Source organism: Orcinus orca, chromosome 2, assembly GCF_937001465.1.
Source record: "Orcinus orca chromosome 2, mOrcOrc1.1, whole genome shotgun sequence".
NCBI lineage: Eukaryota > Metazoa > Chordata > Mammalia > Artiodactyla > Delphinidae > Orcinus > Orcinus orca.
In genome coordinates this window covers 171993692-172019902 of record NC_064560.1, presented here as the reverse complement: position 1 = coordinate 172019902, position 26211 = coordinate 171993692, and the positions used below count along the sequence as shown (strand labels likewise).

At 49.3% G+C, this 26211-nt stretch overlaps 1 protein-coding gene across 4 annotated transcripts in view; it reads right to left on the bottom strand.

Moving 5' to 3' along the window:
• Positions 1-804: 804 nt before the first annotated feature.
• The window catches only part of RGS6 (regulator of G protein signaling 6), a 582626-nt gene continuing 557219 nt past the window's right edge, over positions 805-26211 (bottom strand). For 2 of the 4 annotated variants that reach the window (XM_049706214.1, XM_049706215.1), the window contains 2 exons: positions 19403-19469; positions 805-4875 (listed from right to left, as the gene is read on the bottom strand). In XM_049706214.1, coding sequence (XP_049562171.1) covers positions 4709-4875; positions 19403-19469 — 234 coding nt within the window. In that variant the 3' untranslated portion in view covers positions 805-4708. The remainder of the gene's footprint in view (positions 4876-19402; positions 19470-26211) is intronic. The other 2 variants (XM_004262192.3, XM_049706217.1) reach the window with 1 other exon arrangement.

Below are 26211 nucleotides of genomic sequence, written 5' to 3'. Positions count from 1 at the left end.
TGGTGGGGCCACGACCTGACAGTGGGCTATGCTACAGACTGGACACTTCAGCGGCTACTGCAGGTGTGATCTTGGTCTTGACCTTGTGAGGCAGGAGTTCTCGCTCTGGGAGATGGCCCAGGGGTTCGGAGGCAAGTTGGGTCCCATGCAAATGTGGCCGAAGACCCATTCCCACACTTCGGAGCTCACTCTCGCTTCCAGGAGCAGAATTTCTGCCACTGAAGCAAACTGCTAGGGGCCGGCCTCATCGTTAATAGGATTGCGGTACCGTGGTGCCTTTTTACCTTGTTCTCTTTCTCCTCTTGTCAGCCTGACTTCCAGGCTCTCAGAGTCCCGCTGCTTTGGCGTGATTGGAAGATGAGATTGTCTGTCGCTCAGGAAACCAAGACTCCCCATAAAGATCCCCGTCTGTGTGTAGCAGACTTCCATCTTGGGACTTTATTTAAGAGTGTCAGAGTGGTGTCTGGCCACTGCTGATACCAGGCCACTGTGTTTTGTGGTGCAGCACAGAAAATGGGGCACAGACACCACCCGGCCAAGGACACCCTGGTAGAGTCAGGGGCATCAGCCTTCTGGTGACACTGTTGTCCCCACCAACCAGGATGTATACCCCACCCCAGAGCTTTCCCAAGCTGCTCAGCATCCTGCTTAGGAGCGAGGGGGAAACAGGCTGTGTGTGTGTGTGTGTGTGTAATGGTGTGTGTATATGTCATGGGGCAGGGTAGGGAGTGGGGAGCGGGGATGGGTGATAGATTTTTTTCTAGTGGTAAATCCTACCCAACAAACCCCCAAACCAAGGAGCCACACAGAGTGAGCTGGATTATAGTGGGTTCAAGTCATTTATTTTTAGATGGTACCAGCATGTTTGGTTCTGGAGTCCAATCCCCAAATTCCAGAAAAATAAACTAACGAGAACCACATGCACTATGTGAAGGCCATTCCGACGTGTCTGTGATCATGCGTCGAGTGGGCACAGAATACAGACCAGGAGCCCTTGGCGCGGCGCAGGGCCTCCCTCCTCGGACAGCTGACAGCCTCTGGCTCTGAGCCCTCATCTGGGACGGGGGAGAGGGCTGAGGCCCGGCCATGAGGACCCTGTCCCTTTACGGCCCTGGGCCCCTTATTGCTACATTTGCTACTTTGCTACTTTATGGCCCCTGGGCTGCGCCCAGGGGATGCCTTATCAGCGGGTGGTGCTAAGGAGTAGGCTGCTGGCATCTGCCATTGCCATGGTTACACAAACACAGACCTCTCTTCAGAGGGTCCTGAGGTGAGTTCTCGGGATCCATTTGGCCACTTTTTGACTGTGCCACACACGGTCCTTGCTACGTACTCAGCTCAGACGGCCCTTTTGGAGGCTGGTGGCATGTCACCTTCCCCCTCAGGACCTTCCAGCTCCTGGACTTTGCTGGAACACCTCCCTTCACTATGTTCTGCAAGGCCCAAAGACCAACAGCCCTCAACTCTTTCCAGCTGCTGGGAAAGCTTGCTAGTGGCGGTTTTTGAAGCCCATGCACTTGGAGCATAATGCGAGGGGTGCATTTTTAGAAAAACATCAACTTCTACAACTAGCCAAGGAACTGGATGGGTGGCAGGCTGCTGCTTCATGCCCTGCTGGTGAGGTAGTTTGAACACAACAGGGACCCTACTACAGGGAAAGCCCCTGGAGCACGTCTCCATGTGTTCACTGGTCTAAGAAGCGACTCAGGGTGGTGAGAGGTCCCTCCTGGGTGCTGGCCTGTACCTGACCCCTGGGCAGGGGCTGGTCTGGAGCACGACGCAGCTGACTGCACCGGTGGGCTAGATCCTGCTGCATTCCTGGGGCACAGCAACCCAGAGTGTTCCTTCCTGGAAGGGCAGGAGCCCTCTCTCCAGCCCAGAGAGCCCCTGCTGCTCTGGCCAGGCTCTCTGGCTGCTGCTGGGCACTCACATGTGCCAACCTACAAGCCTTACTCTTCCCATGTAGGCAAAGTCTATGGCGGTCAGATGCCCAATGCCTGGTGCCTGTGTGTCTGCCCTGATGGGTGGGTGGTCACTTCTGAGACTGCCCTGATGCTTTGGCTGGGGGGCTGCCAACATGGTATTTGCCCTGTGCATCCTTATTGGGAAGAATCCCAGACCCAGAGACCATGCCCAGTCAGGGGAGCTAAGGCAGGACAGGGCAAAAAAGCAGTTTATTTCGCTACAGAATTGCCTTCGAAAGTCTAATCTGGTCTGAATTTTTGGCTGTGTCCACCAGGCCAATGGGGAACTGGCCGAGACCAGATTTTCCAAATGTACTTGCATTCTAAGGTCTGCATGGTAGACTGACCTTGGACTAGCCCGCTTGGGTGGAGCAATCCTGTTCTACCCCCCATTTCTGGGTGTGATCTGCTGGGGGGTACGTGGTGGCAGTCACAAGACCGAACACGCCTTAGTTGGGAGGCGGGACAAGGGGGGTTATTGCTCTGGGTTTGAATCCATTTGAAGCGCCCTTATGTCTGTCGAGCCGGCTGGATGTCCCCAGAGGTGTCTGGAAGCCTTCATCCTGCTCCATCTCAGGGCTGCAGTCCATCTGGCTCTGAGTGGGCCTTCTGGGGACCTCCAAGGTGGGTCAAGCCTCAGGAGCTGCAGCCAGGGGGACACAGAAGTCCTGGCCAGGGAGACTACCCCTGCCCCGGCTGCAGTCACAAGGAAGGACAGGAGGCAGCCAGCCCCTTGCTCTCGATAACTGAGGGCACAGAGGCACCTGCTGTTCTAGAACTGCCTTTGCCCACCTACCCTGTGTGTCAGTGTCAGCATAGCCTGGGCACCTCGGCAGGGAATAGCTTCCTCTGGGCAATGCTGGGTGCAGAGGAACACGATCGGGAATTTTGTTCTGAAACAAGAGGTCTGTGTGAAAAGCAAGGGGACAAAAAAAGGATGGGACGAGAAGAGGAGGGGTCAGAAGACCCCACACTATGGGAGCGGGCTTCACCAAACTCATTTACTCATCAAGCAGTGGCCAGCTGTCTGCCAGGTGCCAGGTTCTGAGCCCAGGTTGTGTGGCATGAGGGGGAGGGAGTGTCTGCCCAGGATCTGGGTCTACAGCCCCCCCTTTGGAGGCACTCCGAGGACTCAGCATAATGTCTCTAATTTCCACTGTACCGAGAAGGGAGAGCAAACACTGCCATGGGGGAAACTGAGGCGCAGGGGTCAAGAACCCACCACGGTGCAACTGTAATCACGACTCCTCATGCCCTCGGTGGCCCCGCTGGGAGGGATGGAAGCTGGTGCCCCGGGGACAGGGCACGAAGGTGGGCTTGGAAAGATGGTCCTCGGGGAGCGCCCAGGAATCAGCGTCTGCAGACAAGCTTATGAGCCTCACCGGCTGGTGAAGTTGCCCACACAAGTATAGAAATACTGATTGCTGCTTTGCTTCTGTGTTTGCTGTTTATACACTCCCAGGGGAGATTTTTCACCTCCGGCCAGAATAGATCAAAGGAGGATGGTCATAGCAGGTGTGAAGGCGGGGGTGAGTGTCTGAATTCAAAAGCACGTTGCTTATACCGCTCTCTCGGAGGGCTCGTGGGAGTCACAACGATGACAGCGACAACAATGAGCCTAACAGCTACCATTTGCAAAACACCTACTACGCGCCAGGCACCTGACTCGGTGCCCTGTATCACTCCCTCACAGCCAGGTGGGCGGATGGTCGTTTGCAGGTTGAGCTCTGTGCTGGCGTTGCCCTGTGATGATTGGCATTGTGGAGGGCACAGCCTTTGCTGGGCCGTCAGAGGACCACTGGGCCCTGGCCTCGCTCTGGGCACAGATTCCGCCCCAGCTTCAGACACAACTGAGACCTGGCCGCAGGGGCCCAGCCACGCCTGGGACTGCCAGCCTGGGGCCCAGCCCCTCCATCTGGGACCCTCCCAGCTCCCACCTGGAGCTGTCGGAGGGGAGGATCCCAATGGCCCCCGAGTTCACCGCTGCGTTTATTTTGAGTAAGACACGCGGGGACACACCAAGGAGCAAGGGGCCACAGCAGAATAAATTACGAAATAATAAAACATGTAAAAGATGGTCAGAACCTTCACGGCTGTTAAACCACAAGCTCTTTCATCAACACCAGTGCTTCCTCTGGTGTTGGACTCTCGAGACGTGTGGAAGGATTAGAGGGCAGCCGCCAACGCCTGTGGAGACCTCCTTGAAAGGTGGCCTCCGAGGGGGTTGGAAGAACTTGAGGTGCTGCAGTGCAGGAGATGGCTCAGTGCTGACGATGTGATTGGGGTGCGTGGCGTGAGGGCAGCCTGGGCCCGGGTCCTTGCACGCAGCGGCCGCAGAGATGGGGGAGGCGGGAGGCGGGAGGTGGTCCGGACACAGTGGTGTAACTAGGGGGGTGCCGTGGGTGCACCAGAGAGGCGGTGGGGTGTAATACTGGATGTGCTCAGGGCCAGGGGTCCTCTTGAGTTTGCTGGAAGGCGTGATCCCCCGGACGGCGGGAGGAGTGATGAGAGCCAGAATCTAACCTCAGCTGACAGTCACAACGGGCGTCCCACCGGGTGCTCTGCCCTGAACGTGTTAGGGGCCGGGACCCCCTAGAGAGCGGGGTGTCGGCACACGACTATACAAGGAAGAGAGGGTTGTAAACAGGGGCCTCTACCTGGCTGACCCCAGGCTCCGTGGACTCGCCTTCTGGCCTCCCTCTGGATCACCCACCGCGTCTCCCCACCGTCGCCCATCACGGCCCTCACTCTTTCTCTTTCACAGTGACCAAATCTCCCCGCAGGGAAGCTCTGTCTGCAGATGTGGAGCGCGGCCGGCTGCCCGCGTGGTCCTCGGGCCCGGGCCCTGCGGGGGGCACTGTCAGGAGGACTGCATCAGGCCGGTGAGGCGCTTGCCCGCCAGCGACTTTCCCTGCAGAGACAGCGACACAGGGGCACCACAGGCGCACACACACAGAGGACAGACACAGAGAGCCAGACAGGTGGATTAATTGTTGGCATGAGCCACGTGGCCAAACGACTTAGCTCACCAACCCCTTTCATCTCTCGGTTTGGGTGCCTTAACCACAGACAACTGAACAACCAGGTCTTTGGGGCAGGTTAGGGGGTGAGGGTGTGTCGCTGGTACACTTTTGGGGGTGTGGGGATTTTACTAACTCCAAACCAGGCATTTTAACCTTTAGGTAGAGTGTCTCTTAACGCCTGTGGGCTGCCCCTGAACTTGATTTTATCCAAGTGAGGAAGGAAAGGTGGCCTGGGGACTAGTAAGATCACGGGGGGTGGGTTGACCCAAATAGATGATGGCTAAGAATCTGGGTGACTGGGAACTAAGGAATTAACTAGTCTGAAGAAGGCAGAAGACCTAGGAATCCTGTTGAAAATGCAGGATTGAGCTCTCCTTGGGTCTTCCTGACAACCTGTTCTGGGACTGGGAAGGTCTGGGGGCGCTGCCGAGGCTCGGAGCCTGGGCTGCAGGACACAGGGCAACGCATTCCTATGTTCTTGGTCCCCATCTCTGGTACCCGGAGGCTGACTCTGATGATTCCACATCAGGAAGTCTTACAAGCCCTTCACTTACAAACTATGAAGCCGTTCTTGTCCTTTCAAAAACAAAAAGGATGAACTCTATCATGAGGCCTGGTACATGGGGCATAGAGGTCCTGAGAGAGGCCAGTTGCCCACATGCCCAGGAGGAGCCTCTGATGTGGGACTGGGCACCAACAGGAGGATGGGGAAGGCTCAGTCCTTTGCTTATTTCCCTATAGCCATAGCCTGCGCCCATTCCCTGCTCACCCTCTTCAGAAATCCATAGCATTGGACAGGCGTCTAGAGGAGAGTATGGCTGGACCCAAGCAGATTGATCACTGTGCCTGAGAAAACACTCAGAACCCATCTTAATATTGACAGTGGGTCAGCGCCATCTGCCTAGGGTAGCACGCGGTCGCTCATCAGCACGGGCTGCAGCGTTTGGTAGCGTGAGGTTTCAAGGGCCAGCAATTCCTCATGTTCATTTCCAAGTGGGGTGTGAGGGCTCATCCTGTTTACTGGGCTTTGCTGCGTGTACGCTGGATGTAATTAAAGAAAATTGATCAGGTTTGTGACACCTGGGAGGGTACTCAATAAACCTGCTGATTGATGAATTGATGGATAATGGGCATTTCCAACAAACGAACAACATGGGCTGTGAGTTTGCTGGATGCAGGACAATATGTCATCTGGCTTAGCTCTCCACGGAGGGACGTGCCAGCTTGACTTTGAGAATTCCGATGGCAGGGATGGGAGCTTGTCCAGAAATGCAAATGCTCTCGGGGCAGTTGGGAAGTCTGCATCTACCTCCCCTTTGCTCTGTTTTTCCCCTTTCATGCCTCATGTTTGCTAGTGAGACAGAACTTTTCATTTCTTTCTTCCCTACAGACACACACACACACACACACACACACACACACACAATCTCCCCATCAGCAACCTTATCTGAATCTTCAGATACACTAAACTTCGCCTGCAGCCGGATACATTTATACTGAGCTACGAATTTTTTAATCAGATTTTTTTTTTTAATCCTAGAGGGTTTTAAGTGCCAGTCTTTGCAAGTCACTAAAAGCAGGATGGCTACTCCTCTGTGTGGAGTGAGTTAGGTACAACAGTAGCTCACAGATGGCAGAGGCTGACGGCCGAGGACTCCCTCCAGCCCTGGTTCTAAAGCACACACGGAGCCGGGACTTTTCCTTGACTGCCCTTTCTTACACGGAGCTGTAGGCATTTGTCATCCAGGGGGTGGACCTGGGAACGGGCCTTCTCCATGCAGTCCTGAAGGCAGGAAGCATGGGGAAATGTGGAGCTGATGAGTCTAGGGGCCTCCTGGTACGCAGGCTTTACCAAACCTCCCCCAGCTCCTTTCACCCTTTTCCATCCCTGCTCACGTGAAAGGCACCAAGGAAGGCTGCTTTCCTCCTGGGTACCTCCCCCCTCCTTCCATCGCTCCTCCACCAGGGCCACAAATTACACATGGTTTGCCCTACAATGGCATTTGGGGCTCTGATTTAGCTGGCGGGTGTGAAAAAAAGGAATCACTAAACCTTCTAAATTACAGTCCGTTGCCAGCGCAGATGTTAAAAGCCCAGAGACAAAGAGGGTGAGGTTTACCAGGCATCCAAACCCTCATTACAGCTTCATTCTCATTAGTGAGGTCATTTTGGCTGGAGAAGGGGCTGTGGTTGAGGGAGGTTAGAGGTTCTGTTTCTGGGTGATTGTGTGTCTGTCTGTTTTAGGTGGATTTGGCCCTGAGGATCCCTGCCCTCCACACCTCCCAGTTCTGTAGAGCGGGCTGGGCTGGGAGGCGTTAATTAATCTCTTCCTGCCTAAGTCCCGGAGCTCAGCCTCACAGCTCTGACTGCAAAGACCTGTGGCCAGCCCATCAATCCTTCCCCTCCCCTCCCCCAGCTGCTTGCAGCGCTTCACGGTTGGGGGCGGGGCTGCAGCTGACAGCCCTGGGGGAGAACACACCCTGAGACTGTTCCCAACCTCGAAGCCATCCAGGTGGTACTCCTTGGCATTTCTGTCTCCCTCTCCCGCTCCTGCCCTCACACATTTACCAAATGCCAGTTCTGCTGCTAAAGGAGGTCATGATGGCAGGTCGGCTCAGGGGGCAGCTCAGCCCAGGCGCAATCTGTTCACTAGGCAGTGACCTCGTGGGTGAGGCTGGAAGGTGGTTACTCATGCAGGGTGCAGGCAAGGCTAGATGCTGGCCTCGGGCTTTGGGGAAGAAATCCTGCAAACACACTGGCTCAGCAGCTGCCTCTCTTCTGAAGAGCTGAGGCTCTTATAATTTTCAGGGATCAAAGTGAAACCTGACAGCAGAGGCTACCGGTGTTCAGAGATGAGCTGCCCCAAGGTGTATGCTGCTAGGGGCTTGCTGGGAGCTCCTAGCTACTGCTCTGCGCACAGAGAGGGGAGCTCCCACCCTGCACCTTCTAGGGGTCTTTCCTTCCTCCTCTTCACCCCCATCCTCGCCTCCAGTTTGGACGGTTCTGCAGGAGACACTTAGGAAGGGGAGTGGTAATTCTGCCTTTGCCTGGCATCTTGCTTAGTTACAGGGAAAGGAATTTTTTCAGGGTGTGAATGTGTGCTGTTCCTCAATGCTGGTCAGTTGGGAACAGATCATGGTGCCAGGAAACTGTAGCCAGCTCAGCCTGAGGCCTTGGCGTAGCTGAGCGAAGCAGCTGAAGGTGGTTGAAAATGCTATTAGCAGGCAGCCTTTGTCCAAGTGAAAAAATATACAGTGATTAAGAACAGAGCTGCAGAAGGTACATTCCAGAGACAGCAAAGCTTTGCATTCAGACAAAGTACTTTTCACCTTCGAGACATTTGGCCAAGTTTAATCCAATAGAATTTGTGATCCTTCAATTTCATGGACCGCAGGCTCAGTGCTGGGTTCACAAACACCCACACGTTCAATTCCCACCCTCCACCCTGACTAATCATTTCAGCTCTGCAGCCATCCTGATGGCTAGAAGCCTGGAAGAAGGTGGTCACGGAATCCTTTGTTTCTAAAAGGAATGGCTCCCTTTTGTGAGGTGCTTCAGGAAAAATCGACATGCTGCTTGACATGCTGTGGCTCTGTGCATCGCACTTCCAGATATTAATCAACAAAGCATGCACCATCCGGGTTACCAAGAGCTTTCGCCACTCACTTACCTGAGAGACTGACGCTAACCTCTTTGGCTGAGAGAAGGGCTGTGGCTCAGAGAGTAGCCCTGGGGGTCACATGGCATACTGGGGGCAGCGGAGCCAAGCACTAGTGGCTCAGGCAGGACCTTTTTCAATTCTAAGAAAGTAGAGACATCTGAGCTGCTGATGAGATTTTCTTGCTCATTTGCTCAGATGACCTAAGACCAAAGTTACAGATCTCAAGTCCACTAAGTCTAAACACATGCTATGAGGGGGATGGAAATCAACCGTGGTTGTCTCTAGGGGAGAGAGATGGAATTGACTGGGAAGGGGCATAAGGGAACTTTATAGGGTGATGGGTGTAGGTTACACTGGTGCATACATTCATCAGATTCGTTGAACCATACATTTCAGATCTATTCATTTTGCCATGGGTAATTATGTTTCAGAAGAAAAAAAAAAAGATTAGAAAAAAATCCAGCTATCACATCTCTGCTTTGAAATGTCCCACCCCTTGCTCTTTTTCAGTTGCTGTCCCAGCAGCTTTGCCTTTTGGCTAAATTCAAAGCTTCCCCCTCCAGTATAGGAGAAACCCAGATTCCTCTGCTAGGGGAACTAGAACTTGCAACAGAGCTAATTTGGAACATGATTTCTAGTCTCCATAGATCCAAACGGATCGCCTTGTGGTGACACACAGGCATTTTTCATCCCTGCTAATGAAAATCGGTGTTCTGCTGAATAGGGCTCGCCAGGTGACCTCAGCAGGCAAGAAGTGGGAGGTCCCAGAGAGAAGCTGTCCTTTCAAGGAGGCTGAAAGTTCCCTATGAGTAGACGATGCTCAGGTTCATAAATGATGAGTGTGTGCGAACTCACAGGCCTGTAGGGGACTTGCTGGGAGAGCCGTCAGCCCTAAGAGCCAGGGAGAAAGGAAAGGTCCCAGCTTGGGTTTGTTGGGAGGGGGAGGAGCCAGGGATTCCAGCCAAGTCAGGACTGCCTGACATCATGGCGTGACTTCCCTGGAGGTTGGTCCCCCTGGTGCCGCCTTCTCCACTGAGCAAAGCGAAAGGGATGATTTCAAAAGGAAGTGTAAGGTATTCCGTGGCATCTCCTTTCTCAACGATGTTTAAAATTGGAGAGAGAGTGCCATTTGCTTGGGATAGTTTAGAGGGCTAGAAGCTCTGGCAGGGGATGGTAGGAAAACCCATACTTGATAGAGAATAATTTGAAAACACTGCAACTCTCCTCTTTCATCATCAGCAAGATGGGTGGATGAGATGGGAACTAGGCAATGGTTACACATGGCTGATCCATGGCAGAGCTAGGCTGGAGCAGCAGCCAGGAAGCAGAGGCTGCTTCCGGCTTTGTCACGCTTCAGGGAAGGGGGAGGGGTGGGGGGGATGCCCTGTGACAGGATCCATTCCTGAGGTCTGTATTACTCCTGGGTCCTTGCCAAGCTTTCTGATCTCTCTCAGGAGCTGAAGGGCATTTTATTTGGTATTGAAATATTCTCTTTATTTGACTTTTTAAAAATAGGATACCACAGACATCCGAGACGCAGCCGGGCCGGTGACTCGGCTGTGGGTGGCGCCCCGGAGTCCGGGTAGGCAGCAAGGGATGCAGGACGCTCCCCGAGGTCACCCCCGGGGAGAGCTGAGAGGCTGACATGGTCTTGGTGCTCCAGCCGGGTGTCAGGCCTGAGCCTCTGAGGTGGGAGAGCCGAGTTCAGGACATTGGTCCACCAGACACCTCCCGGCCCCACGTAATATCAATCGGCAAGAGCTCTCCCAGAGATCTCTGTCTCAAAGCTAAGACCCAGCTCCACTCAATGACCAGCAAGCTACAGTGCTGGACACCCCATGCCAAACAACTAGCAAGACAGGAACACAACCCCACCCATTAGCAGAGAGGCTGCCTAAAATCATACTAAGTTCACAGACACCCCAAAAACACACCACCGGACACAGTCCTGCCCACCAGAGAGACAAGATCCAGCCTCATCCATCAGAACACAGGTACCAGTCCCCTCCACCAGGAAGCCTACACAACCCACTGAACCAACCTTATCCACTGGGGGCAGGCACCAAAAACAACAGGAAGTATGAACCTGAAGCCTGCGAAAAGGAGACCCCAAACACAGTAAGTTAAGGAAAATGAGAAGACAGAGAAATACACAGCAGACGAAGGAGCAAGGTAAAGACCCACTAGACCAAACAAATGAAGAGGAAATAGGCAGTCTACCTGAAAAAGAATTCAGAGTAATGATAGTAAAGATGATCCAAAATCTTGGAAGTAGAATGGAGAAAATACAAGAAACGTTTAACAAGGACCTAGAAGAACTAAAGAGCAAACAAATAATGATGAGCAACACAAAAAATGGAATTAAAAATTCTCTAGAAGGAATCAAGAGCAGAATAACTGAGCCAGAAGAACAGATAAGTGACCTGGAAGATAAAATAGTGGAAATAAATACCGCAGAGCAGAATAAAGATAAAAGAATGAAAAGAATTTAGGACAGTCTCAGAGACCTCTGGGACAACATTAAACACACCAACATTCAAATTATAGGGGTCCCAGAAGAAGAAGAGAAAAAGAAAGGGACTGAGAAAATATTTGAAGAGATTATAGTTGAAAACTTCCTTAATATGGGAAAGGAAATAATCAAGTCCAGGAAGCGCAGAGAGTCCCATACAGGATAAATCCAAGCAGAAACATGCCAAGACACATATTAATCAAACTATCAAAATTAAATACAAGGAAAAAATATTAAAAGCAGCAAGGGAAAAGCAACAAATAACACAAAAGGGAATCCCCATAAGGTTAACAGCTGATCTTTCAGCAGAAACTCTGCAAGCCAGAAAGGAGTGGCAGGACATATTTCAAGTGATGAAAGGGAAAAAACTACACCAAGATTACTCTACGCAGAGCTTCCCTGGCTACGCAGTGGTTAAGAATCTGCCTGCCAGTGCAGGGGTTTAGGGTCTGAGCCCTGGTCCAGGAAGATCCCACATGACACAGAGCAGCTACGTCCGTGTGCCACAACTACTGAGCCTGTGAGCCACAACTACTGAAACCCGCATGCCTAGAGCCCATGCTCCACAACAAGAGAAGTCACTGCAACGAGAAGCCCGTGCACTGCAACACAGAGTAGCCCCCGCTTGCCACAACTAAAGAAAACCCGCTCACAGCAACAAAGACACAACACAGCCAAAAATAAATAAATAAATAAATAAATAAATAAATAAATAAATGATTTTTAAAAAAAAAAAGATTACTCTACCCAGCAGGGATCTTATCCAGATTCGATGGAGAAATTAAAACCTTTACAGATAAGCAAAAGCTAAGAGAATTCAGCATGACCAACCAGCTTTACAACAAATGCTAAAGGAACTTCTCTAGGCCAGAAACACAAGAGAAGGAAAAGACCTACAATAACAAACCCAAAACAATTAAGAAAATGGTAATAGGAACATACATATCAATAACTACCTTAAATGTAAATGGATCAAATCCTCCAACCAAAGACATAGACTGGCTGAATGGATAAAAACACAAGACCCGTATATATGCTGTCTACAAGAGACCTACCTCAGACCTAGGGGCACATACAGACTGAAAGTGAGGGGATGGAAAAAGATATTCCATGCAAATGGAGATCAAAAGAAAGCTGGAGTAGCAATTCTCATATCAGACAAAATGGACTTTAAAATAAAGACTATTACAGGAGACAAAGAAGGACACTGCATAATGATCAAGGGATCAATCCAAGAAGATATAACAATTGTAAATATTTATGCACCCAACATAGGAGCATCTCAATACATAAGGCAAATGCTAACAGCCATAAAAGGGGAAATCGACAGTAACACAATCATAGTAGGGGACTTTAACACCTCACTTTCACCAATGGATGGATCATGCAAAATGAAAATAAATAAGGAAACACAAGCTTTAAATGACACATTAAACAAGATGGACTTAATTGATATTTATAGGACATTCCATCCAAAAACAACAGAATACAGTTTCTTCTCAAGTGCTCATGGAACATTCTCCAAGATAGATCATATCTTGGGTCACAAATCAAGCCTTGGTAAATTTAAGAAAATTGAAATCACATCAAGTATCTTTTCCAACCACAACACTAAGAGACTACATGTCTATTACAGGAAAAAATCTGTAAAAAATACAAACACATGGAGGCTAAACAATACATTACTAAATAACCAAGAGATCACTGAAGAAATCAAAGAGGAAATCAAAAAATACCTAGAAACAAATGACAATGAAAACACGATGACCCAAAACCTATGGGATGCAGCAAAAGCAGTTCTAAGAGGGAAGTTTATAGCAATACAATCCTACCTCAAGAAACATCTCAACTAAACAACCTAACTTTACACCTAAAGCAGTTAGAGAAAGAAGAACAAAAAAACCCAAAGCTAGCAGAAGGAAAGAACTCATAAAGATCAGATCAGAAATAAATGAAGGAAATGATAGCAAAGATCAATAAAACTAAAAGCTGGTTCTTTGAGAAGATAAACAAAATTGATAAACCATCAGCCAGACTCATCAAGAAAGAAAGGGAGAAGACTCAGATCAATAGACTTAGAAACGAAAAAGGAGAAGTCACAACCGACACTGCAGAAATACAAACATCATGAGAGATTACTACAAGATATGATATACCAATAAAATGGAAACCTGGAAGAAATGGACTAATTCTTAGAAAAGCACAACCTTCCGAGACTGAACCAGGAAGAAATAGAAAATATAGAGACCAATCGCAAGCACTGAAATTGAAACTGTGATTTAAAATCTTCCAACGAACAAAAGCCCAGGACCAGATGGCCTCACAGGTGAATTCTATCAAACATTTAGAGAAGAGCTAACACCTATCCTTCTCAAATTCTTCCAAAATATAGCAGAGGGAGGGACACTCCCAAACTCATTCTATGAGGCCACCATCACCCTGATACCAAAACCAGACAAGGATGTCACAAAGGAAGAAAACTACAGGCCAATACCACTGATGAACATAGATGCAAAAATCCTCAACAAAATGCTAGCAAACAGAATCCAACAGCACATTAAAAGGATCATACACCATGATCAAGTGGGGTTTATCCCAGGAATGCAAGGATTCTTCAATATATGCAAATCAATGTGATACACCATATTAACAAATTGAAGGATAAAAGCCATATGATAATCTCAATAGATGCAGAAGAAACTTCTGACAAAATTCAACACCCATTTATGATAAAAACGCTCCAGAAAGTAGGCATAGAGGGAACTTACCTCAACATAGTAAAGGCCATCATTCTCAATGGTGAGAAACTGAAACCATTTCCACTAAGATCAGGAACAAGACAAGGTTGCCTACTCCCACCATTATTATTCAACATAGTTTTGGACGTTTTAGTCACAGCAATCAGAGAAGAAAATGAAATAAGAGGAAGCCAAATCGGAAAAGAGGAAGTAAAACTGTCACTGTTTGCAGATGACATGATACTATACATAGAGAATCCTAAAGATGCTACCAGAAAACTACTACAGCTAATCAATGAATTCGGTAAAGTAGCAGGATACAAAATTAATGCACAGAAATCTCTTGCATTCCTATACACTAATGAAAAATCTGAAAGAGAAATTAAGGAAACACTCCCATTTACCATTGCAACAGAAAGAATAAATTACCTAGGAATAAACCTACCTAAGGAGATAAAAACCCGTATGCAGAAAACTATAAGACACTGATGAAAGAAATTAAAGATGATACAAAGAGATGGAGAGATATACCATGTTCTTGGATTGGAAGAATAAACATGGTGAAAATGACTATACTACCCAAAGCAATCTACAGATTCAATGCAATCCCTATCAAACTACCAATGGCATTTTTCACAGAACTAGACCAAAAATTTCGCAATTTGTATGGAAACACAAAAGACCCCAAATAGCAAAAGCAATCTTGAGAAAGAAAAAGAGATCTGGAGGAATCAGGCTCCCTGACTTCAGACTATACTACAAACCTACAGTAATCAAGACAATATGGTATATAGCTGATTCACTTTGTTATAAAGCAGAAAGTAACACACTATAGTAAAGCAATTATACTCCAATAAAGATGTTAAAAAAAAAAAAGACAGTATGGCACTGGCACAAAGACAGAAATATAGATCAGTGGAACAGGATAGAAAGCCCAGAGATAAACCCATGCATATATGGTCACCTTATCTTTGATAAAGGAGGCAAGAATATACAATGGAGTAAAGACAGCCTCTTCAATAAGTGGTGCTGGGAAAACTGGACAGCTACATGTAAAAGAATGAAATTAGAACACTCCCTAACACGATACACAAAAATTAACTCAAAATGGATTAAAGATCTAAGTGTAAGGCCAGACACTATCAAACTCTTAGAGGAAAACATAGGCAGAACACTCTATGACATAAATCACAGCAAGATCTTTTTGGACCCACCTCCTAGAGAAATGGAAATAAAAACAAAAATAAACAATGAACCCTAATAAACAATGGGACCTATTGAAACTTAAAAGCTTCTGCACAGCAAAGGAAACCATAAACAAGACGAAAGACAACCCTCAGAATGGGAGAAAATATTTGCAAGTGAAGCAACTGACAAAGGATGAATCTCCAAAATATATAAGGAGCTCATGCAGCTCAATATCAAAAAAACAAACAACCCAATCCAAAAATGGGCAGAAGACCTAAACAGACATTTCTCCAAAGAAGATATACAGATTGCCAACAAACACATGAAAGGATGCTCAACATCACTAATCATTAGAGAAATGCAAGTCAAAACTACAGTGAGGTATCACCTCACACTGGTCAGGATGGCCAGCATCAAAAAAATCTACAAACAATAAATGCTGGAGAGGGTGTGGAGTAAAGGGAACCCTCTTGCACTTTTGGTGGGAATATAAATTTATACAGCCGCTATGGAGAACAGTATGGAGGTTCCTTAAAAAACTAAAACTAGAATTACCATATGACCCAGTAATCCCAATACTGGGCAAATACCCTGAGAAAACCATAATTCAAAAAGAGTCATGTACCACAATGTTCATTGTAGCACTATTTACAATAGCCAGGACATGGAAGCAACCTAAGTGTCCATCAACAGATGAATGGATAAAGAAGATGTGGTACATATATACAATGGAATATTACTCAGCCATAAAAAGAAATGAAATTGAGTTATCTGTAGTGAGGTGGATGGACCTAAAGACTGTCATACAGAGTGAAGTAAGTCAGAAAGAGAAAAACAAATACCGTATGCTAACACATATATATGGAATCTAAAAAAAAAAAAAAAGGTCATGAAGAACCTAGGGGCAGGACAGGAATAAAGACACAGACGTAGAGAATGGACTTGAGGACACAGTAGGGGGAAAGGTAAGCTGGGACGAAGTGAGAGAGTGGCATGGACATATATACACTACAAAATGTAAAATAGATAGCTAGTGGGAAGCAGCCGCATAGCACAGGGAGGTCAGCTTGGTGCTTTGTGACCACCCAGAGGGGTGGGATAGGGAGGGTGGGAGGGAGGGAGATGCAAGAGGGAAGACATATGGGGATATATGTATATGTATAGCTGATTCACTTCGTTATACAGCAGAAACTAACACACCATTGTAAAGCAATTATACTCCAATAAAGATGTTAAAAAAAAAATAGGGTACCACAAACATAAAACAAAGCTTCCCCCCCTCCAAATCAAGAGATAGGTGAAAATTGAATTATATTTAAAAAAAGCTCTCTGGATGAAGACTTAACATACACTAAACCTATGTAAAAAGTAAGGAGTATGGTCAAAATATAAACAGTGGATTCTTTTGCAATAGCCCACCATCTTATGTACAGTAATATAAACAATCAGGTTTTTCCACGTCAATCGTGGGTCTATGGAATCTGCCTGCAGTCGTGTCTGCTGAGAGCAATTCCCACAAAATGTTACTGGGATCATTAGCAGGTCCAGACACCTTACTCTAGCCTGGCAACTAGCAGTGCTTTTTTTTTTTTTTTTTAATTTTTACTTAATTTTTTTTGTTTAATTTAGAAACGTTGAGTTTATCTGAACTAAATGTGAGAGGACCAACCTATATTCCCTATCTCCAGGGATTTTCTCTTTGAATTTCTTGTTCCTGCCCAACGGGGTGGCATCGTTATCTCATGCACCTTCCCTTCTCAAGTGCCCTCCTCTTCGACTCAACCAGACCTTGATGGTGGCAGTGTGGGGACGGTCCCCTTACCAGGGACACAGGTTAGCTGCCGAGGAAAGTTACTAACGGCCACCCATTGATTGAACATCGAACAGCTGTTGTGTGTCAAGCGCACTAGACATTTGAGAGACACCTGTGCTAATGTCCACAGCATCCTTGCCAGTTAGGTATTCCTTTAACCCTCACTGGACACATGAGGTTGAACCACTAGCCTGAGTGCACACAGCTGGTCAGTGGCCTTCATGGCCCATCCACCTTCTCCCTTGTACATGACTGTCACTCTCAAGGAAGGAGGCAGGTGGAAAAGCTCAGGACTAAGGATTCCTCCACATCTACCCACACCAGACTATCTCTCTGGGCGGTGCAGGGTGATTTTCTCAACCTCACTGAGAAAGATGCTTCAGCTCTTGGGCACACTTGAGACCATCCCAGGCATTTCTGTTCTGCCTAAGCTGCTTCCCTTCCTCACACTGGGGACTCCTGAGAAGGAAAAGCTGCTACCTTCTGGCTGTCAAGCCTGGCAAAGTGGGACTTTGGCTGTTGTGCTGAGCTGAGGTGCACGTCACCGCTGCTTGGCGCTCATGGGTTTAAAACGGTGGCTACTGGACCGGCCAGTGAAGCTGCCACTTCTGTTTGTGGCCCTGTGTTATTGGTGTCGATGCCTCTGGGATCTCCATAGCAACAGTCCCAGGGAGGAGAGAAGCAGGTGTGATGTTTACCTTCCTGAGGAAGGGCGGGCGGATGCTTTACTCCAATTAGAACCAACCCCAATTAGAACCACGTGCCCAATTCGAGCTGGCTGGGGAAGCCCTCCCCGGCTGCCCTTCCTCGCACTTCTGACTCCCGCCCCCTCATCGTGCTCGTCACTTATGGGGCTCTGTGCAAAGTCCGACCTCTACCTGTTAGTTTTGGTGGGTGATGGGAGACCTTCCTCCATGGTCCCCAGCTGTGCAGGGACAAATCTGGAACCGGGAAGGCATGCCGGATGCCGGGAGTGACAAGCGCTCAGCAGCTGTGCCCGACACTGGTGGCACAATGCCCAGTCCCCGACTCCCCAGCCTCCTGTCCAAGTTGTGCATTTCCATTTTCCCTGCTGCTTTTTTCACCTCATACAGGAGAAATGCCCCCCTTTTATTACCGGATCTCTTATCTCCTTCCTCTCGTTCTGACTGAAAAACCCTGGTGCTCTTTCTGCACTCAGCCTGCAGCAAGTTCTTGGTGGACACAGGGGTGGAGCGGAGGTGGGCATCCTGTTCACAAGGCCCCCCGATGGCACGCCTTCCTTAGCCCACGCTGTGCTTGCCTCCTCTTCCTTAAATGTACTCTGGCATCTCTGCGCTGGTTCACCCCAAACTAGGCAAGGGACCAAAGACTCAAGGAAACAGGGACGTGGCTGAGTTGCTATCGGCAACAACTCGATGCTGCTTTTTTTCCAACTAGGAAGTTCGAGTGACCCTTGACTAGGGCGACAGGGGAGAGCACTGCTGAAGTCTAGTGGATGAGACAGCAGGAGGGATCACTTGCTCGGCAGTGTGAGATCCTTCTCAGGACCCAGGAGGACTCTAACCCCACCCTCCCAAGGGCACTTCTCATCTCCCGCGAACACGTTCACCCAGAACACATCCATGGCTTGGGGTCCTTGGTTAAGCCGGCTGCCAAGGCAGAGTTTCGAGGGCACAGGCTGCCAATATGCTGACTGTCCCCACCGCCCCAAAGCATAATCTTTCCGTGAATCTCCAAGTCCATTTGGATACACATTCAAAGAGGGCTGGCTCATTTCTCTTTCCTCCCTACTCTCAGGAATGCAGTTTGGCGGGCATTTATCAGACATGTATTTCTAACCTGAAAAAGTGCAGCAGGGGACAGGTCAAGCAGCAATTTTCAAGACATCTCTGGACAGAAACGTGGGCTGATGGAATTCTTAGCCACAGAGAACCTTCTTACTTCCCTACAAACCCTTTTCACATGTCGCTGCAATGCTCTCCATCCCTGTGACACAGGGGATGGGCGGTTCCCTAGCCCTCTTCTCCCCTGGTGGTCTAGCAGGTAGAAAGGTGAGATTTCCAAGTTTCCCACAGGACTTGGCCCTGGACCACAGAGGAAGAGCAATGGAAGCTGTAAGTGGGAGACTAAGCCTCAGGATGCTGCTGTTGGGTCTAAAAGCATCTTCAAAGATAGAGGGCATTTCTGCTAGGGGTCCAGGAGAAGCGAGTTACAGGATCAATACCTGAAGACATTATCTGTACATTGCCTCTGGGACAAGGCACTCATCTCCGTGTCATTTCTAGACCCCTCAGCTTCTTGTTTCTTAGGAAGAAAAAACTATGGGTGTAAAAAAAGAGGCAGGAGAAATGGGCACACTAAAAAATGGGTGCCACTGTCCATGGAACTAGGGTGTGAGAACAGGAGGGGCGGGCAGAGATGAGGCCATGGACAAACAGATCATCTCTTCCGGATTTGGAGCACCTTCTGGGCAGAAGGATCCCAAAGAAGGTTAGAGAGTTCGGACGCCGGGATCACTCACCCACTGCTGGAAGGAAGCCACCTCGGGGGTGAAATGCAGCGGCCATTCTGACTCTGCGCCAACAGCACTAGGCAATTGTGTTTTTAGGAAGGGAAGTGAAGAATAACTTATCCAGCTGAAACCGTGAAGACCTGTGGCTTTAGGGGAGCCCCTGCCCAGACACGCACACAGCAGCAGCGGGCAGGCGGTCCATGCGCAGAGGCACATGCAGGTCTGCAGCGTATGTTACACACGTACCATACACTGAACACGGAGGCGTGTTATCAGGCAGGTAGCACATGCACCTGTGTATGCAGCTGTGCACACGCTCATGTGAGTGTTTACACCACAGGCACTTGCAGAAGCATCTCATGCAAGGTTCACGAGCAACCACACGATTGGCTGTAGAGCTTCACGTCAGGCTCCTAAGATGCCAGTCTTTGACAGACACTGCAAACTTCAAGCATTTACCTTAAGATACATATATAAACCTGACTTTCCCCAGGAAAAAGCCATTCGTGTCAGTGGAAATGGCCTCTCTGCTTCTGTTTCTGCCAATACTGCAAGCAGTGGGAGCGTGCCGCCCAGGGGGCTGGCTTCCGAGGGATTTCAAAGCATCCCCTGCCACTTGGTTCTGACTCCTCCAACCACCCCACTTTGTAGCACGCAGTTAAAAACTAGGAGCCTCTGTTTATCTGGCAGATGGAGCAACCAGACTTGGTGAGGTTGTACTGCTCAGGGTGGCTCCAGGCAGGCAGACAGCTGCCAGGTGAGGGTTTCTGGGAACGAGGCTTCTGCGGTGCAGAGCGCTACGTCTGCAGGACTGGATTTCATGCTCTTATAGGGGAGAACCATCTCCGATCTGTGTCTGGAAGCAGGAGGCATCTTAGGGTCCCGCACCTCAGGAGTCGGGGCAAATGTCAGATCCTGACAACGTAGGCAGTGTTTCCTTGGTGGCCCTCCCCACGTCCTGGCACCGCACTGCTACAAGCCCCTAGCTCCTACAGCTTCCTGGGAAGTGCACAGGGGCCCTGAGAAATAGACCACAGGGCAGAAGCTGGTGTGCTGGGTACCACAGTCCCTCCATTCCTAGGGAAAGCAGAGAAACTGGCTCTCTGAGTTGACTTTCAAAATAAGACAGTAATAATAGCTACCATTTATCGAGTAGAGTCATGAGCCGGTTGCTGTAATAAACGAATGTGCTTTGCGCACAATTGTCGTATTTGAGATACACGTGTCACCATCCTCAACTGCAAAATAAATACAATAATACCTACCTTGCAGGACGTGGCTGGAAATCAGATAAGGTAATAAGAGCTAATGGGCTGCAGGTAACATCATAATAATGAAAATAATAATACAAAGAGTTATACTTAAGCATATATACTGCAAACACTACGCTAAGCACTTTATGTATTCTTTCCCTCTTAATCATTTACTCTTATCTTTTTTACAGATGAGGAAACTGAGGCTTGGAGTCTGAAACGCACAGTTAAGTGGTGGAGCTGGGGGAGAACCGAAGTCCCTCTCAGGCCAAGTTCTGCATGACACGGATGCCCACAGTGCGACAACGTGAGCGCCCAAGACATGGCAGCTGTCCTTGTGATGCCCTCATTTAGTGCCAACATCCACCCAGGGCAGCAGGCATCATTGTACCCACCGGGCAAGTGAGCGGCTTGCCCAGGGTCTTATACCAACTTCAGGTGGAGAAACAGGATTCAACGGGGCTGCTCATCCCTGACCCTGAGCCCATTCTCTACATTCTGGTGGCGCCTAAAGGGATGTTGCTCTCAGGGGGCGGAGCCAGCAGGTCATCTTCGGTAGGGGATGAGGATGCAGTTGGGGGAAATATCACTGCCAGGTTTTTGACATTTAACCTCTCATAGGTAGTGCTGTTCAGTCACACCCAGATAGCTGGCTGAGGAGCAGAGAGGACAGCTCAGGGCAGGACGAGGGGCCAGCTGGAGCCTCTCAAAACAAACTCCTGCCAGGGCAAGATGCACGTCGCTGTGCAGTCCTCCGTGCAGTCCTGGGGAGGATGGAAAGAAAGGGGACCCTGACATCAAACCTACACAAAGCTGCTGAAGGGCAAGCTGGGGGCCCTAGTGGCCACCACCCCAGCCGCACGCCTTCCTGGTGATCCTCGTAACGTCCTACACATCTAGGAACAATTCAGCAACGCTCTGACTGAGGGCTAGCAAATGAGGGGCTCTGAAGCTGTGTCGTTACCAAGGAAACCGCCCTTGAGGACATGACCACAGGGTGGTGACCGCTCACAAATACTCATGGTTGAATCCTTTACATAGTTAGAATGATGGAAGCCCTGGAACCTTCCAGGATCATTCAGGACAGAGGATCCATCAGAACTTCCCCTCTACTTTTGCCACAGCTCACAAGGTTGGCTTGAGTTTTGTACTGGCGGCTCCACCTCCATTTCCCAACTTAGTATGCTATGAGGGAAAGGGCAGGCCCTCTACCCTTACTTGATGGTCTGTCTTCTCCCATTAGCTGTGGGGATTTGGATGCATGTGCTCTTGGTACAAATGAGAAAGGCCAGGGCCATGGTGTGAATCAGTTCTCCAACCCTGGGAAAGAGCATGGGCACCCCCTGGATCCCCATACCTCTCTCCCCTACCTCTTATATCCAGGCATCAGTCACGCCCAGCAGAGTTTTAAAGGCCTGTATGAGGGAACACAGTAACAATCAACTCTGACTGGGCTTTCTTTAGCTTCAAAAAATGTCCTATTAAAACTTTGCTGACTTTATCGGGATCACCATGTTTAATGAGAGGCCTCAAAGAATTTGAAAGCAAAAGATGAGGAGAGGAAAAAAGCCATAAGCTGTAATCACCATAATTATACAATCCCATGATGAGTTGAAGGCAGCCCTGGCAATGCCCGAGAGAGGAGGGAGTGTCATTTGCAATCAGGTTGGTCCTCGGGACAGCTGGCAAGAATGTGACACGAGAGCCCTTCCCTACCCCTGAGTTGGGCTGAAGATGAGTCCTCACGGAAGGGCCCAGGAGGAGGGGGCCCATGAGCGCAGTTTCCCCGTGGTCTAAGGTATCAGGGGGCGTGTTCTGTTCCTGGCCAGGCTGAGACAGTTTGGGGGCCAGCTTGTCTGCCTGGAACCTGCACTGGCATCAGGTAAAAGGCAACTGGCTTGATCATCTTTTCTTTCAACAAAACACCCTTTCTGGATGGAAATGATGTCAGGCCAAGCCTTCTCCAGCATAAGGCCAGGGCACCCCGCACACGCCAACCCTGGCTGTGCTCAGCCTCCCTAAGCCAACGGGCACCGGAGTCCTCCGTGCACTGATTTCCTCCTGGGCATTCAGGCGAGAGAGGCCTGTTGCCCAGGGCTCAGCTGCAGCAGCAGCAGCGATTGGCTTAAAAAACCGAAAACAAAAGGCCAGGATGACGAGTGAAGGGCAGCAATTCCACTTCTTGACAGTGGCCTGGCCTTGCCTTCATCGTCATCTGGCTTTTCTCCCTCAAGGTAAAATCTAATCTTCTCTGGATCCCTCTCCTCCAGTCTCAGAAAACTCCCTCCATGTGATCTGTCCTCCTTTTCCGTAGCTTATTTATAAACCATATGATAAAATGCAGTAGTTCACAAATATTTAATGCATCCGAGGATGCCATTTGGAAGAGGTGATGGAATCCAGAGCAGAAACCTGCTCTACCATATCCTTGGCCACTCAGCTTCTGAACGTTTCCAGGGAGCTCCTTTTTTCCTTGGGGTGACATATTCCATCGTTGGGAAGCTGCTACTGTTAGAATATTCTTAGAATGAGTGACCGTCCCCATGTCTTCTACGCATGTGTTCTAGCTTTGTCTGGAACAATCCAGAAATGTCCACTCACTCTGGGAGACGAACACACATATAGCTCTAGATGGTTATTGAATCTCTTTAGGGGCAGGATGCCTTTATCTCCTTCAGTCTCATCTGACATGGCTTCCAGAGTCCCCAGCTATTCTCTTCTGAATTTTCTCTAGTTTGTTGAAGTTCCCGATAAAGTGCAGGGGGCTTAGAACCAAGATTCAACACAGTCTAGAGCAACACAGAGAGCAGTGGAGCACTTCTTCTCTGACTGTTCCACTTTTGTTACTACAACCTAAAGTTGCTTAAAAAAAAAAAGTGATCGCATCCTGCTTTTGCTTCTATCAGGCTTGTAATCAATTGCAACCCCAGAATTTTTTAAACTTGAATTACAGTGAAGGCCAGGAATGCCACCCTGTAGTTGTGAGACTGAATTTTTTTTAACATAAATTTTATCTGGTTAAATTATACCTGGTTGTTTGGACCCATCATTCTACCTGAAGGAGATGGTTTTATGGTAATTCCATTACCTATCCAATGAGCAGTACCTTCCAGGTTTGCAACTTTGAGTGTGACTGACATGTTTGTCTCTCCATCTGAGTCATCAAAAAGGATGTGGATAGGACAGGGCTATGGCTGGACCCTTGTGTGCACAACTAGAAACTGCATTTCCCATGGACATAGATCTGTTAATTCACCATCTTATCAGCCATTAAGATGCGATGCATATACTTGCTTTCCCTAATTATGGGCAAACATAGAGGCAGCGGAGGTGGAGGGGGTACAGGGGACAGGAACCGATAGTATTTTCAACCTTATTGCACTGGTATCTGGTCACAAATAAATATTTGCTGGAGCAAGGGATGTAGTTATGACGGTCATCCACCTACAGTAAGCCAGGCTTGCAAGGAGGGTGTGGAAAGTTCCTGCACATATTACACCAATGAGGCCCATTCTTGTCTGGGGCTGTGGTACCATTGCTCAGGCCAAAATGAATCGACCGTGACTGGCGGGTGTGGCAGAACTCTTGCCATTTGGACGCTGCCACTGCCCAGGCAGCTATACACTCCCAACCCCGTCCCACCTTCCCATCTGTCAGGGAGCCAGCAAACAAACACTCAAGGGTCTTTCTCTCATTGGCCTTCAGGTAACATCACTAAACTGAAGATGCCACTGCTCCAAGCTCTTTTCAGCTCCCCTGCGGTGTCCCAGTTAGCATTCTGCTTCATAGCAACATTTTAGAGCTTGTTCCTTCCTACGGATTTGTATCCTGCCCTCCTTCCAGAATACCATGGTTCCCAAACTCGATTTGAACCAAAGATACTCATTTGCTGCTCAGAAACAGGGGAGACTCCCGCGTTGCTTTCACCAGGAGCTCATTCTGGGGGAATGCCGCTGCTGGCTTACTTCTCAGCCTTCGAAGTCCTTTGACCTTGAGCTCTCTGACTTCTAACCGTCCAGTCTGGACACAGGCAGAGTTGGGTCTCTTCTCCCTGACCTTGACATTGGCAGCTTTGTCTCCTTCCTAGGTTCCTGCTGTTCCAAAGCCTGCCTAATGCCTGGAGGTTTGTCTCCTGCCCCTAGCGTGGTACCGCTGCTCCCCTGGCAGGTCCGAGGCGGATTCTGTCCTCTGGAGAAGCGGGCATCCTGTCCCCTGCGTGGCCTGCACTCCCTGCCGTTCATCCCGCTGAGGGCCCTGTGGTTGGTCACCTTCACCCTCTGCCTTCTCCCTGGACAGATGGGAGCCCATGGCCGTTCTCACGTGGCTGCCTGGGGACATGAGCCAGAAATCTGACGGTACAAGCGACAGGGAACGGGCTGAAATCCCACAGCCCCATCAGCCACTTCTAAAGAGAGAGATCCTTCTAGAAGGACGTCTTTCCTGAGTGGGGGGTAGGAGGAAGGCTCTGTTACGGCAAAGGGCTGCAGGTCAGCTCCCGAAATAGCTTCCCACCTGGCACATCCATCCACAGTGTGCCCCCAGCCTGCCTCGCGGGAGACTGGCAGGGATGCGATCTGGATCGGAATCACTGGCTGTAAACACACAGCTGTGCCTTTCTGCCTCATGGGAGTTTTTCACTTGACTGCTCGGCACACTGGGGTCTGGGGAAGGCAGGAGAAGCCCGGGGCGGGGGAGAGGGAGGGCCGGCCAGAGGAGGAGGGAGTAGTTTTGCAGAGCCTAGCCGTCCCCTGGGTCAGGAGGCTGAGTCACTGCCGCATTTCTTCTCGAGTGGGCACTCCGCGGGGAGGGCGTTTTTGGCTGCTTTTGGTTGACAGGTTGAACCATCAGCTGGGGGTTCCTCCTTCCAAGAGGAGTGGCAGTGTCAAAAATGACAACCTCTGACCCTTTTTGATAAATAAAAATCTCACCCTTCCCCAGAGTTTCAGAAAGAGCCCCTCCCAACACCCCCTTGGAGAGCCGCTTTATCTCTTTGTCTTCTCTGTATCCTGCCAGCTAAGCTGATTCAGCTGTCTTACATTTGATCGTTGGTTTATAAAAAAAATAAACTTTTACATTTTCATTTTCCAGCTACAAAACTATAATATTAAACATGCTTTTTCAAACTTCACTTGGACCCTAGATGGAGAGAGAAGGATCGAGACCAGAGGAGGCTTAACCTACCACTGACTGTAACCAGGTTAACACGCCCTCTGTGCCCTCTTTTGGGGCATTAAGAGAGGACAGTGGAAAGCCGGCCCAGAGTTCTCCAGGGAACTAGAAAGTGTGGTAGCAGGAGAACAGCAGAGTGATGCTGAGGTCACCAGATACTCAGAGTCTATTTTTCCCACCCTCCCACAATGCACGGGGTGATGTGGCAGCAGCCACGCAGAGCCCATCCCTCTGCCCGAATGACCTCACCCCCACCTCCCGACACACACCCAGCTGGGCATCCGTCCTGGAATGACGGGGACTGCAGCACCGGCAAGACTGACGGGGTGCGTGGTGCCTACCCTGCTCTTTGCGACCTCTCCCTCCCTGCCCTCCAGGGGTCACAGTGTACAGTGA